The sequence below is a fragment of the Anolis sagrei genome, chromosome 1 (genome assembly GCF_037176765.1).
Source record: "Anolis sagrei isolate rAnoSag1 chromosome 1, rAnoSag1.mat, whole genome shotgun sequence".
NCBI lineage: Eukaryota > Metazoa > Chordata > Lepidosauria > Squamata > Dactyloidae > Anolis > Anolis sagrei.
The window spans coordinates 43,271,781-43,289,681 of record NC_090021.1 but is presented as its reverse complement, the minus strand read 5'-3'; the positions used below and the strand labels follow the sequence as shown (position 1 = coordinate 43,289,681).

The 17,901-nt window shown below is 37.0% G+C and overlaps 1 protein-coding gene across 3 annotated transcripts in view; it reads left to right on the top strand.

Annotated features, from left to right (window-relative positions):
* BABAM2 (BRISC and BRCA1 A complex member 2) overlaps nt 1-17,901 on the top strand; it is a 142,894-nt gene that overhangs the window by 49,502 nt on the left and 75,491 nt on the right. For all 3 annotated transcript variants that reach the window (XM_060754111.2, XM_060754110.2, XM_060754109.2), the window contains exon 7: nt 2,051-2,160. In XM_060754111.2, coding sequence (XP_060610094.1) covers nt 2,051-2,160 — 110 coding nt within the window. The remainder of the gene's footprint in view (nt 1-2,050; nt 2,161-17,901) is intronic.

The window sequence follows — 17,901 nt, the reverse complement described above, 5'->3', positions numbered from 1 at the left end:
CCTTTTTCCCTGTGGTATACACATACAGAGAGAACATATAGTGACAAGTCTTTCAAGTGGGAAAAGGGGAGGGTGTGGTATTGGGAGATAAGAAGGATTTGCAGTGATGGCTGTCACATGTGAATGAATGATTGCCTTCCACGTGTAGGGTCTTGGCGGTGGGTCCATAGGTGACTGTAGATACCTATTATTGATCAACATGTTCTTCACAGTGAGGACAGGGAAGGCGGTCCTGACATGGGTTGACTTGACGCACCTTCCCTTTTCCTCCCCCCCCCCCAAATTTGTGCTTTTTCAAATTCCACAGCACTGTTGGTAACAGCTGACCTCCAGTTAGAACACTTGAGTGTCGGGCTCATTCCTGATGATTTAGCCACAGTTTTTAAAGTTTTAAGTCCATCTTTAAATTTCTTTTCCTGTCCAGCAACATTCTGTTTTCCATTCTTGAGTTGAGAGTAGAGTAACTGCTTTGGGAGACAGTGATTGGGCACTCGGACAACGTGGCTAGTCCAGTGGAGTTGATAGTCTTTGTTGTCCACCTGTGTTGCAGGATTTTCAGAAGCAATGCTGATGGAATTGTTCCAAAAGTTCAGTGTGACATCTGTAGGTGGTCCATGTTTTGCAGGCATATAACAGGGTTGGGAGGACAATAGCTTTATAAACAGTCATCTTGGTATCCCTATGCATGTTCCAATTGTCAAACACTCTCTACTTGATTTGAAAAATATTGGTAATAAAGGCAAAATTTCAGGGCTTTAATGTTTCTGTTCCTAGGTTACAGCTGATTAATCATTGTAGTGGTAATACTGCTGCTTTCCTTTTCCATCTTTTCCTGAAGGTCACGTTTACTTACATAAAATAGCTGATGGCCCTTCTTTAAAATTAAGTAAATTGAAAAAGTAGAGACATGGGAAGATTTTCTGAGCATGTTCATTGGACACATTAATTTGCAATATGTTTCATATTAGAATTTAGTTCTGTATCTCTTTTGAGGGATGTTTGATACAGAAAGATTTGGTTGTATTAGTAGTATGGTGGCAAGTGAAAATGCATGCAAGTTGTTGAATTGAGAAATTTTGGGAAGAACTCAAGGAGGAGAAGTTAGCATTGCTGTTTTTTGATTCCTATGAAACTGTTGAGTGCTCCAGATTTCAAAATATAGTTTTTTAAAAATATCCAAACAAATTGAAATTTTTAATTTAAAATATTATGATTTTAGATCAACCCATTGAAACTACTGTATAACTTGACTTCATGCATAAAGAATCATTATGTAGAGTGTAAAGCCCTAGCACTGTCTAGAGATCAGCAGCCCTTGGCCATTACTACTGTCATTTCTCCATCCAGGCATTAAAAAAGGCCAGAAATGGTTCCATAACAGATAGAGCAGAAGAGGACAGTGCTTCTTTAAGGTTCTACTGAGAACCTCTTGTCTTTTGCCAAACTATTTAGAGTTAGTTACTTTAAAAAGTTGGGGGGGGGAGGTTAAATACATCATTTAAAAATATTGAAGTAACTACGTTTTCTTAGATTTTTAAGAAGTAAAAATATAGTCAATTATGCTGTATTTGATACTTTGAGTTTTTAGTTGGCAATTCTGAGTCTTTGTCCATTTTTTAAAGATCTGACCTTCATGGGGACAAAGACACTAGCAATAAAATGTTTTAGGATTGCAATCATGTAGAAAATTAAAATTCCTTGCTTTCCATTTCTCAAGATTTTTTGAAATAATAGCTGACTTGAGTTTTAAGGGCAGCAATTTCTGCATAAGAATATTTTGATATGCCCACTAGCAGTAATTTGACATCTGTCATGTTCATGGCAATGACATGTAATTTATGTCAACCACATGCAAATAAAATATGTAAATTAATTCCTACTAATATTATATTATTAATGTGACCCATGGTGCTGAGCAGCTTGTTTTTAGACATTTTTAAAGACCAACTGTGCAGACTAAAACCTTATAGACAGGCCTTGAACTCTCTCTTGCTCATGACTTCTATTGATCGGAAACATATTTTCTTTCTTTGTATATCTATGTGTTTAGGATGCAAATGAAGACCCTGGAGAAGATGTTGCTCTTCTGTCAGTCAGTTTTGAGGATACAGAAGCTACACAAGTTTTTCCCAAGTTGTATTTGTCACCACGAATTGAACAGTAAGTACCCTGTTCTTCCAAGATCCAGTTGTATTTGAATATACATGAAATTTTGAGTAGTATAAAGCCACTTTATCTTTTTAACTGGCAAAAGACAGTAGTACGATATCTGTAAGTGGCTCTGCTGCCTTGGTTCATGGTGGCCTCCTGGGCAGGATCACCATCCTTCCTCCCATCCTGGATGCCTTCCTTGCTCAGGCCCAGGCCTCTCCCCTGGGCTGCTTCCTGCGCCGCCTCCGTAAGAGCCTCCTGTGCTGCTCCGGCCGCTCTCCTTCTTCCTGCCCCCACCTCTGCCGCCATCGCACCTCTGCCTCCCAGCCCCGCCAAGCCTCGAGAGAAGCACCTCTTCTCCCGCGAGACAGTGTTGTCGTGTGGGAGAAGAGGCATTTCTCGCAAGGCCTTGCCAGGAAGAAGGAGAGCGGCTTGAGCAATGGCGGTTTCTTTTTTCTGGCCAGGCCGTAGCGGTAAACAGATATCTGCCCTAAAGCCATAGAGGATTATTTGAGCTTCTTTGTAATTTCCTTATCCCCCTGTAATATTAATTTAATACAGGACTTACAGTTTGTGAAAGAAAAAAATTACACTGGCATTGCTTACTAATATTGATGGTGATTTTTTTGGGCTATGTATTACTTTTCTTTTCCTGAAGTATGCATTCTAGAAAAGTATCTATTAAGGTGACTTTTTTTTTTACTAAACCACAAGCATTTGGGAAATACCTGGTGCTCTTGAATTTACATTTTAAGATCCTTTTACCATTTTTCTCTTTTAGTAGTCCTTCCTTCTTTGGAATCTAATAAGACACTGGTGGAGTTTCTTGGCATATCCCCACTTAATTAAAAATGAATTTTATTGTAGTTTGATGGTCACTCTTCCCAAGCGGTTCAGCTACAGTTACCTCTTACATTAGGTTCTGGACAAAGACCATTCCTAATGATAAAGCTATGAGAAGTCTTAATTGTTCACCCTGTCTAGTTAAAAGTAGGGGTGAAGAAAACTATAGGGTTAACTAAATTGTGCTTATTTTTGTGGATGAAATATCAAACCACATTCTACTTCTCAGTTTATGCTCTTCCATCACATACTACAGGGTGAGGCAGCATAACTTCTTTTTTTTTAAATGCGCGCCATTCAGTTGGTTGAAGATGTAGCGGAGCGCTAGTGGTCTCGTCCAAGAGGCAGCAATATAAAGTTTTGTCCTGACACAGTTCAGTCGCCATCATGCGTTGGAACAGTGAGGAGCGTGCTTTTGCTGTTGAGGCCTACTTTTCGAGCAGATTTGGAGTGGCCGGCCCGCTCTCCAGATTTGGCCCCTTGTGATTTTTTTTCTATGGGTTTTTTTAAATCCCTTGTTTATGTGAACTGTCCAAGGACCCTACAAGATTTGAAGACTAACATCCAGGAAGAAATTGCCAACATAATGCCTGCTATGCTGACAAGAGTCATGACAAACGCCGGAAATCAGTTTACTCAGTGTATGGAGAATGGGGGACGTCACCTACCTAATTTGATCTTCAAAACTACATAAAACAAAACTTTAGGTTTGCTCCTACATTATAAAAGAATTCTGATTCATACAATGGGTTTTATTAAGTTTTGAAAAAAGGAAGTTATGCTGCCTCACCCTGCACTATCAATGGAACCATAATGACATAGCTACAGAAGGCAAGAATAAATGTTGCTGGCGTAAGATAGCTTTGTATGTGTTGTATCCAAATATATCTCCCTTTTCCGGACGTATCTCCCTCTATGAACCATCTCGAAGATTAATATCTTATGGGGAAGCCCTGCTCTCAGTCCCACCTCCTTCGCAGACACAATTGGTGGGGACGAGAGACAGGGCTTCTCAGTAGTGGCCCCTCAGCTATGGAACTCCCTTCCCATTAATATTAGATCAGCTCCCTCCCTCCTGGCCTTCAGAAATAAAGCAAAAATTAGGCTATGGGACCAAGCCTTCGGATAGAGATATAGTGCAATAAATGGATACAAAATATGTGCAATGGAATGCCTCAGGATTATGATCTTGAACTGTATGGTTTTAATAATTGGTTTTAGATATTTTAATTCATTGGTTTTAGTTTAAATGTTTATTTTAATTGTATATTATTTTATGGCATTGAATTGTTGTCTACGTGTAAGGCCTCTCTGAGCCCCCCTTGGGATGAGAAGGGTGGGGTATAAATATGATAAATAAATAATGTGAGTACATTACTTTCAGCTAGATTCTACAGGTGATAGGAACAATGTTTAATTGTTTTTGTATCTTTTTAATGAAGGACAACATTAAGATGTAATGTTTGTTACATGTATGTTATACAACATTCCCTTATAAATTATTTATAGTAATCAAAAAGTGTATCTGAAATTTGCAGTACTTGAGTGAAGCTACTGGAAAATACTTACTAAACTACAGACAGGAATTTAAGAAGTAATACAGTATCTGTTGAAGTACATGTCATAATATTTTACTGTAAAGTTATGTTACAACACATATAATAAACAGATTTCTAATAAAGTAACTTTGTTCCAAAAATGGAAATGTTAGAGAATGAAAACAACTGCCTCCATAATATTTCTCTTCCATTTTTGGAGTCTAATACACTTCTGTTTTTTATCCAACTTCTCCCCTTGTGTTTCTGTCTTTAAATGTCTGCTTCAGAGCTTCAGGCTTACAAGTACTTTACCTTAGAGATAAGCATTCATGAAAAATGTTCTTGTTTTGCTTCATGCCTTAACAAATGAAGGTTTCCACAGAGAAAATTACAAGTTGTGAAACTGGAAGAGACTTAAAAAAAAAACCACTGGTGTTTGTAGTATCCTTAAATGGGCAAGATATTTTGGGCACACTGAAACTGAAAGAAGAAAGAATTGGGTTTAGAAAATTGATGGAATAAATATGTCAATTTCTTTAAAATTAGATGTTCAGTGTGAATATATTTGAATTGTAAATGCCTTGAATACTCCATGTGTGTATAGGCAAACAAACCATTGATATATGAAGTATACTCATGTATACACCTAATCTATGAGTCATATCCAAATCCACATTTTTGCCACGAAAAGTTGCCCTCAACTTATAGATAAGGTTGACTTGTACAAGAGTATATACTGTATATCTGATTTTGAGAAATGGGTGCTGGACACCATAGTATATGCAGTAGTCACCCAGAGACAGATTATAGCTGGCATAAAGAAATGTCCAGAATGCTGATTATATTTCCCAAGGATTTCTATTAGGATCACTATCTGGCTGATGTTGAAAACAACAAGGCCTAGTTATCAAAATATTGCTCTGGTTACCAATGAAAATCCAGGCACAGTTTTAATGTTGGTTTTTAAATGCTCAGCTCCTAAGTGCTGAGCAAGGGGAAAATCTTCTCTAAAATTAGTTCTTATTTGTTTTAAAATCAGTTTCAGAATGCCTTAAAATATTTCAATATGCTTCAGATTCTGTTTTGTTCTTCAGGGAGTCTGTGTGCATTAATGGGGCAGAGATGGAATCTGTGGATCTCTTCTTCCTTCCTACATTTGGTACCTTCCCTTCTGTCTTTTGCTGGCAGCAATCAGACAGAGTACTATGTTACCTCTATTTTGTAATAGTTTTCCAAAAGAGACTTTACTGATTCTTTCTCTATGTCTGTTTAGGAAGCTGTTCAAGATCATTTTAAAGGAAAAGTTTAAGGTCCAGACTTTATATTTAATTTTTATCCTATTTTTAGTTGTATTACGTTTTGCCTCATTTTGTTTTGCTTCAATGCTATATTGGGGGGGGGGGCTGAAAGAGAGGTTGAGGGACCTCATGTGGCTCATAAGCCACACTTTCTCCACTCCTACTCTAATAAGACAATCATGGATAATTGCACAGCCTAGATAGCCCATGCAAAAGAGTTAGCCAAGAAGCATGTTACTGTAAGTATCCGATATATTTCTGTGTACAGAATGACCCACTTATCTGCAGATTTGTTATCCGTAGTTTCATTTACTCACACTTCAAATAATCCCCTCCTCCAAACAAAAAGTATATTGCAAGTAGAATGCATATAAGAAATGAAACAAGGGACTGAAAGGGGGAAAACACCATGTTCTTCTGAGATAAGTTGTTCAGTTTGAATGCTCAGAGATCAGCTTTTATCAGGTGTTCTTGCAGAGAAGCAAACTAGTCTTTGCAGATCTTCAATTCATTCAAAACATCAGAAGTTTTTTTAGCTTTGTCTTTTAATTGACTCTCTTGTAATACCCAACTTCGTCAGATGTTTTCTATACTGAAAATATACTTTTGGTAATTGTAAACTTAATACATCATGGCATCTTGGTAATTCATTTGAAATAGCACTTGAGATGTTTAGTATTCTGTCTACTTTCTTGTAATTCTGACAGAGACATAAAAAGCCTACAGAAACCTACAGGGTTTACTTTAGTTGCTAGAGGCCATGACATGTTCTGTTTAGATTTGTCGCTTGACAGAAGTTTGCAAGAGTTGCTGAAGTTTGTTGTTGAGCATTTTGCAATCATATTCGGAAAAAAGATTTAAAAGTCTTAACAAAGAACATAATATAGAACATTTGACATGAATACAAGTAGAGTTATTTTGATGGACTAGCACTTTGCGTAGACATCTTTATTGGAGTAAGATGAATGCACTACTCTAAGTCCTTATCCAAATTCTATGATATGCTTCCTTGTTCTCTTCAGTGTGTCGTAGGCTTAACAAAATGATTTGGAGGTTATATTGGACCTCTACAATAGCCATTGAAGGTGACAATTAACTAGGAGATAATATGAATTCACCAGATTTTTCCAATATGGAGGCATTGTCTACATTTAGCAAAACAGGAAGTCCACAAGTTACAAATAAGGTTTGATCTAAATTTGTATGTACCTAAGTCAGAACAGGTCCCATTTTAAAGAATCTCTCTCTCTCTCTCTCTCTCTATATATATATATAGAGAAGGGCTAGCACTCCTGTGACGGAAGGGCTAGCACTCCTGTGACATTGTTTTGCTGTCTGTGCCCCTGTTGAGAAGATTTCACCTTACTTTCTGTCCTTGTAATAATTAGATTTTGAAAAAAATGTTGTCGAAACAAGGGGTTGGTGATAAAGCTTTAGTGGAGACACCTTTTCCCCATCATAACTCTTCCAGGAGTCAATTACACTTCCTACAGGTAGATTTCTCTCACTTCCTGTTGTCTCACCCCATTCTTAACTATGAGTCATTTGTAAGTCAGAAGTTTGCAAATCGAGGACTCCCTGTTCAAAGCGCCCTCTGAACTCCACCAACAATGGATTTGGACCAAACTTGACACACACACTCATCATGAAAACTTTAAGTAGTGGTTGATTTTGGGGGTAGATTTTCTCTCATTTCCTGTTGTCTTGCCCCATTTCTTAACTATGTGTTGGATGTAAGTCAGATGGGGACTGCCTGCACCAAAAAAGTGCTCCTCCCCCCCCCTATCTTGTGTGAAGACATCAGGAGAAAGTAACACCTCAAGAAACAGTTTCAAAATCAGTATTACCAGTGTTAAATAGATGGTGTAATAAAGGACATTCAAATAGAATGATTAACAAGGATTTGAGAACCAAGTAATGTAGCAGTAATGTTAGCAGTGGAGAGATGCCAAATTTCTTTCTGCCTCCTTTTAAAACAATTTTGAAAGCACCCTGTATTGCAATTAGTACCAACTGGAGTTTCATGTTTACATTTTAGATACTCTAAACACTGAATTATTGTTTGACTCATTCTATCCAACTATTTCCAAATTCAAGCTATAAACATTTGCTCATAATTGGGAAAGTAGACCAGTTGTAGAACTTTAAGTCCTTTCAATAAGCAGTTGCCTTTCTGTTAACCAGTACTGTATACTATATTTTCCTTTGGTTTCCTCTATGTTTCAATTGGTTAAGGTATAAGAAAGAGAGAGAAAGGACAAATTAAATGTAAAACGTTTAAAATTATACTGTTCCCACATGGACAATGATTACAGAATATACATTTTATTGACTTTGGTGTTAAGAATAGTAGAAAGATGAAAAAATGTAATTTGTAGTCGTTCTGGTTCCCCAGTGTTTAGTTTGAAAAACAATTGATTGTGTATCTCACCATAATTATCGCTGTCTTGGATGTTACTCTTGCTGGTAATACTTCAACTGCATTTGCTTTAACTGGCTGTTGTTAAGAAAAGGGCATGAGGGATTTCAATTCTGGGGCAGCAAGTGCATTCTAAAGTGGTTCACATGACCTTTGTTTCTAAATCTTGTATATGCTCTATATTCTCAGGCAGCATAGAAAAAACATTTGGGGCTGCTTGGCTTTGCTGTACATAGGCATACTGATGTAATGATGCAAGAGGCTGTTGCTAATTAAAATAGGACCATTTTATGAACATCTCCTTGAAATCATTTCAGAATTTCTTGGAATATGCTTTTGTGGGCATTTTTGTGGTGAAACCTGGGAATCCCACATGACCCCACACAATTTCAAAGGAGACAGTTCCCATTTTGGGACTATTTCATAGACTAGTTTTTAGTTTAAAACTCGCTAGCATGTTTTTTAAAAGTTGTCCCTCTAGGAAATAGTTTTGCCCTTAGTTAGGCTGCTCAAATCTATTCCTTGTGCATAAATGGAATATAGTGGACTTCTTTCTCCATTAATTGAATTTGTCTTTAATGTAGGGAGAACACTCTGTAAAAAATAGTGCATAAAAACGGAGATTAAGGACAAGAGGAATCTTATGCCACCTAAAGACAATTTAACCAGTTTATTTCAGGATGTTTTATTGTGAATTACATGAAACAACTCAATTCCAGTCCACTTCTTCAGATGAAATTCTTCTGCAGATGTTTAAATACAAGGGGAAATTGAAATTACAGCAGCTCTTTGCTGTCTCTGACATTGGTAAATTAGATTTAATATTATCTAAACACAAAGAGCCAAATGTATGTAGGTTCTGTCTATATGATTTACAGCAGCAGTTAGGGGAGTGAAAATGTACCATCATTATTCCTCTCAGCCTTAAAAATGTGCATTCATTTTCTCTTGTCAGGTACATTGTGAGTTTCTGTTTGGTAGAAAGGTGGTGTAAATGTTTCAAATAAATGAATACATCTAGAATAAAGAGGGAACATATTTGCATAAGAACCTAGACAGAACTATTGAGCCTAAGCCTGGGTGAATGTGCTGGTATGTTGCCAATTCCTCCACTATATTTGAAAGTCTGCATTGGACTAGAACACATGTGTCAAACTCAAGACCCACAGGCCAAATTTGGCCCACCATGTCATTTCCAGATGCTGGACGACAAGTCCTGTATTCTTCATCTTTAGACATCATGACTAGAGCTGATGAGAGTTGTGATACAGTAATATCTGAGAGGTTGCAGTTTGTTCTGCTTAGGCAGGATAGTGTAATTTGAATTTAGATACAAGGCTTGTGGGTATGATATTGGACTTTAAAAGTCCCTTAATCCAATCTCAGAGCCACAAATGCAATGAGTTTCCAATTCCTATTATGCTCAGTCTGCATGGTGGATATAATCAAAACTGATGGAAATAGTCATTCAGTAACATCTGGGGACCCAAACTGGGTAAGAACAAAAGAGTACTGATGTGTGTGTGTGTGGCTGTGGCCCTTGTTTCCATGGATTCAACAGTGCTTTGAAGGAACCATAATACTGATGTGGCCGTCGATGAAAATGAGTTTGATACCTCTGGGCTAGAACATCACTGTAGGATAAAGATATTCCTTTAAACAGATTGGGAAAGCTAGCACATGTTTTCCCAATCTCGCTAAAGCACTTCACTCGAAAATAAACAATTTATTTTTTTAAAAATACATTGCTACAAAGCACCCACTGCTGTTTGTCTGCCCAGGACCTCTTTATTGATTCTTCACAGAAGTGTTGATCTGAGGCCCATTCAGATCAAGAGCAGCAAGGAAAACTATTGGAAAAGAGCAGGTTGGTTTTAACTTGGGGGAACTGTAACTGCCATATAGATTATTTGGTGCAGTTTCAACCCTAGAATACATGGTGTTGGAGGTAGCTGTCACTTGGGGACCACATGTGGAAACTGAGGCCAGAAGACAGAATTGTTCATCTTTATCAAGTAATCCTGGTGTGATAAAGTGCGTGAATATAGTAGAGGTACCTGCCAACAGAGTACCAAGACCCTGAGCTCATCAGAGGAGCAACCAGAATATCTGAGTTGTTTGAGGGCTCAGGAGGTCAAATGTGGATTAGTTTGCCACCACAAAATCTAATCATGTTACAATATTTATCTCATCTCACTTCTAACCACAGTCAGAAGACACACATTCATGAAAATATCATGGTGGAGCGGCCTTCTGTACTAGTTTTCCTCATTTCCAGTGAACCTAAGAGTCCTAAAAGATACAGCATGTAACAGCAGCAGTCATATAACTCATAGCTCCCAAACTGAGCCTGCCTCAGTTCCCCATGTTAGAATGTCAAAGAAATTATGACAGATTTTCGGCCCAGTTGACTACAGCTACGCTACGTTATTCTTGCTTGGTTAGAATTTTCCCTGGAAGCATAAAGACCGCCCTTAGGACTGCCGAGATAGGCAGAAGGGGCAATTAAGCATTTTGTTATTTTTGAAAAATTATCTACCAACACGCTATATATAGGAACAAATGGGACTTGGTGAGGTGAGAGGTTTAGTCAGGCAAGACCAGAACAACTCTGAGTATGAAGGAATGTGCCCTTTCATTGCTCCTTGTGTAATTGCATTATTTAAATGTATACTAGGCTAGAATTAGAACAGGTTTACACCTTACAATAAGTTGTAAAAAGAGTGCTGCCATGACTGTTGTCACGTTTACTTTCTTTTTCTGATTGCTCTTCAGTGAAAGCATATAAATATTACAGACTTGCTTCGAGGCCATCAATAACAGAACATTTCTATAAATAATTCCAAGTTCACATGTGACTTGGTCTATATTTGTGTGTGAGTGAGTGTTTAAAAAAACTATCCTTCATCACTAAGGTGTGTCAAGTCTAACAACCGAATTTGCATTTTTGTTTAAGTTTCTTTTCAGTTTTGCCCATAACGTTGAAAACATTTTGAACTTGAAATTCCATCATGAGTCATACCAATGCCTTCTGGCCTTCCTCCCAGACCAATAAAAACATTTTAGACCCTGAAGACTGGAACGTGGATTTTTCTCTGTTGTAGTTGAAAAAATGTAACTGACAACTGGTTTTCTCAGGAACATATACTTTTGATGTGCACATACACCAGTTTTTATGGGATTATCATCATGCATACATGCATGATTAAATCTAGTTTTACTGTTCTGCAAATAAAATACAGAACTTTGATGTGTTTTCACTAACAAAATAAGACAGGGCTTACAAAGGTACTTAACTCTTTTTTAAAAGTTATCATCTGTAAAATGTTGATTTTCTAAAATCTTTTAGTTCTATACCTCATATTTAATTCTAGGTGGGAAAGGAAAGAGGGTGCACTATTTCCTCTGAACCCAGTGGAAGCCCACTCCATTGTAACCACGCTGCGAAACATATTGCCACATTTCCAAACATTGAATAAATGATAACACACTCCTCCCTTAACTCTGCAAGTAGATATTTTGAGTCAATTTACACTTAGAGAAGTAATTGCCATCAACACCGTACATAATATGATGGCAGATTTGATGGAGGTATAACCATGGCCTGAGCTGCCCTGTTCCATCCCTGATTTAAGTTCTTATTAGGGCAAGGATCTTGTGTTTTGTTGGTAATATGGAATGAACTGTCCGTTTGGAGACTGAAATATTTGCCGGTTTCTGTGTATGATTTAGGTAAAACAAAACAGGATAGTAAATAGCATGGGATCAGATTAGGCTACTAGTGTCCCTTCAAACTTTGTAGGACACCAATTCTCACCAATGGTATAATTAGCAAGTTGGCTGGAGATGATGGAAATCCACCTAATAATCTATTTGTTAATATTTATAAAACATGTTTAATATGTGTAATGAATGAGCAACAATAGAGAACAGTGGCAGTAGTATGATATCAGTGGGAAAAACATGCTGGGGAGAGGTGGTTGAACACATTTTCTGTAGGCGCTCAAGGCTATAATAGGGTCAGTGCATAACCATTTTATACTGGTAGGGAGTACCAGAAAGCAGGCAACATGATGCCAAAAAACTTGTTTTAAGGGGGGCACATCTTGAGGGCTTGAAGTTCTAATTAGTATATGGCGAAGTATTAGGGTACACTAGAAAAAAGTTGTGTGAGCTTTTAAAAATTTTGATAATGTGTTTATATTTTATTTCATACATTGCATCATTACATGAAATGAAAGATCTTGCTTAGATAGTTGTATTTTTTTCAGTCCTTTATCTTCCTGGCGATATGTTACCTTTCAAAAACTTTCCATTAAAGTTTGCAAGTGGTAGGTTTTAATAATAGGTGTTGGAATATTCCTTCAGTTGTGTTCTGCTAAGAAGAAAAACAGTTTTAATTAAGTCTCCCCTGATCCTACACTCTACAACTATATGGAACAGTTTTCCCAGGTCCATAGGGGACTGCAAGCAAAGGGAGATGAGTGAATCACTAGCTCCCTCATTCCATCAGCAGAAATACTCTACTGGATTTGAATACTTCTAGAGAAGACAGGAGCCTTTCCATCTATGGCAGGCAGATTCAAATTTTATGTTTAAATAACCATCACTGCGGGTCTTGACATGTTTAATGAGGAAACAACTGTTTGTTGTAGCTCTGAAGGTTATGTGGTAAGAAAATTTAAAACTACAAGAAACATTGGGATTGTTAGAGTGGTAGAAATGGAATAAATAACCTTGGAAAGTGGTGGACTCTCCTTATTGGAGATTTTAAACAGATGTTAGTTGACCATCCATCAGGATTGCTTTAGCTGTGAATTTCCTGTGTTGATTTGGGATGAAGAAGGTGATTCTTGGGATCATATCAACTTTACTACTAAATGAAATAAAAAGGTGTGGTACAGGTTCTTTATCCAGAAATCCAAAAGCCAAAATTTTGGCCACCAGCCTCTCACTTTCTTCATTTGGGAAAGGGGGCTAGTTATACATCCAATACCCTTGCTCTACTACTGTCAGAAGTTGAATGGTGTGAGCAGAGAAAAGGAAAAAGAGGGAAAGATTCTGGTTCCTTTGACTCTGCTCACAGGCATCCCACATTCTTCTCTGTCAGGAAACTTTCTACCCTTTTAGTCAGTAGCCCTCATAGCTGGGATGGAAGGGATGCTTTCTGGTTTATTCTTTTTCCTGCATGCCACAATGTAATTAAGATTAAGCTATTAATTGCATTATTTTTGTGTGTGTAGTTTTGTGTATTTAAACCATACTTGGCTAAAGTCTTGCTTCTTGCTTCTTTCTAGTTTTTTTAATTAGATTTATCTGAACAATAGAGCCTTTTAGTATTGTTACTTCAAACAGTGTTACTATATAGCATGCCCAACAGTGGTGGATAAATTATCTTCTTCCTAATGTTTAGGTGGAATCATTTCTTCAGTAATTTGAATCCATTGCAATGTGTCCTAGCTGTTATCACTGTTTTAAACTGATATTGTCAATTGCTGTGCAATCTTTTGATATATGGTGGGATCTATCTATCTATCTATCTATCTATCTATCTATCTATCTATCTATCTATCTCACACAACACTTCTGCTCATGATTTTCATTCCTACTAAGAACAAAACTGAACAAAACTAGAAACTGATGACTTATAGGGGCAGTTAAAGAGAATTCATGCTTATCAAGGACCTCAATTACCCTTTTAAATACTCACTGCAACCAGTACGATGACGCATTTGAGCTAGTTAATTTAACTAACTCACATTAGTAATTAGTGCTTGGAATTATGTTTTTTTTGTTGGGAACTTCTGTGAGAGAGAAGCAGGATATGACAATGGCTGAAGCCGTCATGCTACAGCTGTGATAAGTATACATTAAGAGGATAAATTGACAAATCTAAGCTAGACCTTTTGGAGAACCATTAAGCACTAGCAGTAGATAATTCTGGCATTCTTTTTTCTAGCAGGAATCAAGTTTTGTTCAAGCAGACATAATTTGTGTGGGCTGGGCAGTCTTTAGTTTTGCTTCGATGTGATTTCCTTTCTTCTGCCCTAAAACATTCTGCAAGTGTAACCAACACATTACAGCAAAGCTAATTAGCTTCTGATTTGTATACATACAGAAACTGTTAAAAAATAAAATTCATAGGACTGTCATATTTACTTGAAAAGAAAACCAGACTGGCAATGTGGGGCTCCACTAGCAATAACAACAGGACATTTCTACTGTGAAATGAAACCTGGGATAGGGCACAAATGGCTGCATATAATTTTACATTTTTATAGGGCTTACACATATCTTCAAGTAAAATGGTAAAGTATTTGGCTTCATCTTTTAGTGTCATGACAGATGTAAGTTCTGAGAAACTAGTTAAAGAACTTCCTGGAGGTAAGCGCTGTTAGCAGTGAAGTATGCTGTCCCAGAATATGGTAGAGTATCCGTCTCTGGAGGTTTTTAAGCAGAGGCTGGATGACCAACTATCAGGAGTGCTTTAATTTTGTGTTTCTGCATGGCAGAATGAAGTTGAACTGGATTGCCCTTGTGGTCTCTTCCAGCTTGATAATTCTGTGAATAGTAATCATAGTTTTAGAAGATTACAATATATTAAATGTGTTTTAGTTGTTTTAACCCACCTTGAGCCACAAGGAGAAGCGGATAAGAAATTATTTATTTATTTATTCATTCATTTACATACTTCCCTATCTCCCTGAAGTGACTCAGAGTAGATTCCAATCTCAAAAAAGGCAGACACATAATAACGAAAATTAAACTCCACAGTATGTAAAAACAAATTATAACTTGGCAATTTAGAATAAGATTTAAACACAACCTATTATATAAAATATAAGACAAACTTAAACCAACACAAAACTTAAAAACAGAAGCGTCAATTTCTCAGAGACAGTAGAGGTGGTTGTTGTTGTTAAACCTTAGACAGTAACTCACCTACAAAAGAATACATAGCAGAGATAGAAATACAGGAAGAAGACATTGTTGCAAACCCATACGTTCTCTCTGCCCCTCCAGCTTCCCTGGGAACAAAAATTGTTGTTGTTTGCCATTAAGTAGGCTTCAACTTAAGACAACCCTATGAATGAGAGACATCCATAAACCTTGCTCAGTTCTTGCAAGTTCAGGGCTGTACTTCTTCATTGAATCTATCCAACTGTAATGATTTCAGTGAAATGACTTTCAGTTTGAATTCTAGATGAATTGCTTTCATACCTCAGGACTAGCAGATCAACAGCTTGAAAGACATTTGTCACCTTACACAACTTTTTGATAGTAGTAGCTGCAGGTACAATCAGCATCTTTCTAGTATGCCGTTATGCTTCAACCATGAAACTGCTCATATACCCGTGTTTAAATTTTCACTCCATTAATGCATCTGAAGAAGTAGGTTTCAATCTACAAAAGTTCATGTTGAAATAAATCAGTCTTAAAGGTGCTGCTAGATTCCTTTCCCCCCACTCATCTGTTCTCCTTTTATCATCTAATTTTTCCAGACATCTATTCTTGATAAGTGTGGCTTTGCCAAAGACATTTGGACATGCATGTTTAGTTTGCCATTGTTATTTCTTATTGTTCCTTACACAATTATGGTTTTTAACATAATGTATCAGATGAAATGTTTCCTTTTTCTGTACTGATAAGCTAAATGTAGTTGCCTTTAACCCAGAAACAGCGATCAGTTCTGTTCCTTCTAGGTAGTAAATGCATTTGACTTGATGCATCATCAGGAGGATGAAGCAAAGCTTAGGCACTTTAAACTTCTTTTAGTAATTAATAATTCCTGTATTTAATAACTTGTTAGAATCAGAAAAAGAAAGAACATCAGGGTGTTTGGGAACAAAACATTTAGCAATAGAGGGAAACAGTTCTGCTCTGAGATATCTGCTATGTTGCCAAGCAAAGGTTTCTGCTCTTCGGTGAGGCTCAGCAATGTAGAGCTCTTGTTTTGCTGGAGGGAGCTATGCTACTCCAATACTGTTCTGACCTTGAATAGCCTATATACAGGGTGAAGACATACAAATAAAAACCAGGTCACTTAAGGACGCAGGCAGCCCAGGAGAAGGACATCTTGGGCCCTGCCCTCTTCTACATAAGCAGATGTATCCCACAGTATTTTCTCCTTCTGATATTTTTCCAAGTTATTTTCAAAACTGTTTATGTTCATTGTTCCCTTGTGCAGCTTTTGGTTGTGCCTGTTCCATATGTTTCATTCTGTATGCAAAAAAGTGGGGGAAATCTGACTGCCTTTTGTCAAGTTTTAAACTTAATGTCCCTTTCTTTTTCTATTGCGTTAACTTGAATAGCCCTCAAATATACATCTGTATCGCAAACATACATTTATAAGGTTTCATATTTCCTTATTATACTCAATTTGCCCTCTCTTTACTTGACATTAATTTGTGATTAAAAATCATCTCAAATGCAAAAACTTTTCTTTTTAGATTGAATTTTGATTTTCTGTCTTGTTTTCTGTAACAGTAACTTGGTGATAGAATGATGCTGGTATTCATAATGCTTGGGGTTTTGTAAGATCATACATTAATGAAGATAATTTACTCAAACTAGTTCAATTGTTTTAAATATATACTGCTCCTGTTGGGATTTTCAGTGGGGTATGGAGTCTGCAAGTAATGATTCCAGTTACCTTAAAAAATCTTGGGCCTAAAACTAGCTGCAGCTTCAATTGATTCAATTAGTCTCTTCTATTACAAACTAATAATTGGACTTTAGCCCCTGTATTATTTCCCAGTTATAGCCCTTTCATAGTTTGTTTTCCTCCCACCTCCAACCCTTTTAGCGTAACCTCCGGATGGGTTGGCTTTATCATTGCTTTTCAGAGGATATTGAATATATGCAGTATTTAGTATATATAAATAGCAGGTGGTGATAGATTAGATAGCTGCTACATAGCCATTTCTTATAGTGAGGCAAATTGTTCTAAATGTGTTGAAAAACATCATCCCTAGACATGTTTTGTTGCTATATTATCACTCTGCTGATATTTAAGAAACTTTTCCATCAATGTGGGGCTTAGCATCTAGCTAACTTGCTTAGAACAGTCTACTTCACTGTGAATGATGGAGACATATCTGTCTACCTTCTCTTTCATTTTTAATTATTTGTAGCAGGGGCTGAATATATTAGTTGCTGCACATATTCAACTTCTTTTTCCTTTCCAAGCTTAGCATTACCACAGATTTTCATTTAAAAAATCCCGTATGGTTTCCATTGTGTGCTTATAGTGACTAAACAATTTTCTCAGAGCCATCTTTATAGTACAGTGACAAACATACATATCTGGTTGTGTGGATAGTTATTTCCATCTCTCATTCTAATCAACAAATCTTGTGAAATTTGAATACAATTATAGATTTTATTATGTAGTTTCATTTGTTTTTACACCATGTAATTATCTTTAATAGCTTTTGAAATATTATTTTAAAAAACACCTGAAAGTCATCACATCACTTCTCTCTTGCTCTTCTCCCCTTCAGAGCTCTCTCTTATGTCTGCCTTCTTGCTCCTCCCACTGGGGTATAAAAGGAAGGCATGAAAGCAGCTATGTGTCATTCCAAACACAGCTGTCTTACTGGGCAATTGCCTGTTAGCCTGAGTCGCTGTTCTGAGACTTAAAGCCCTGTTA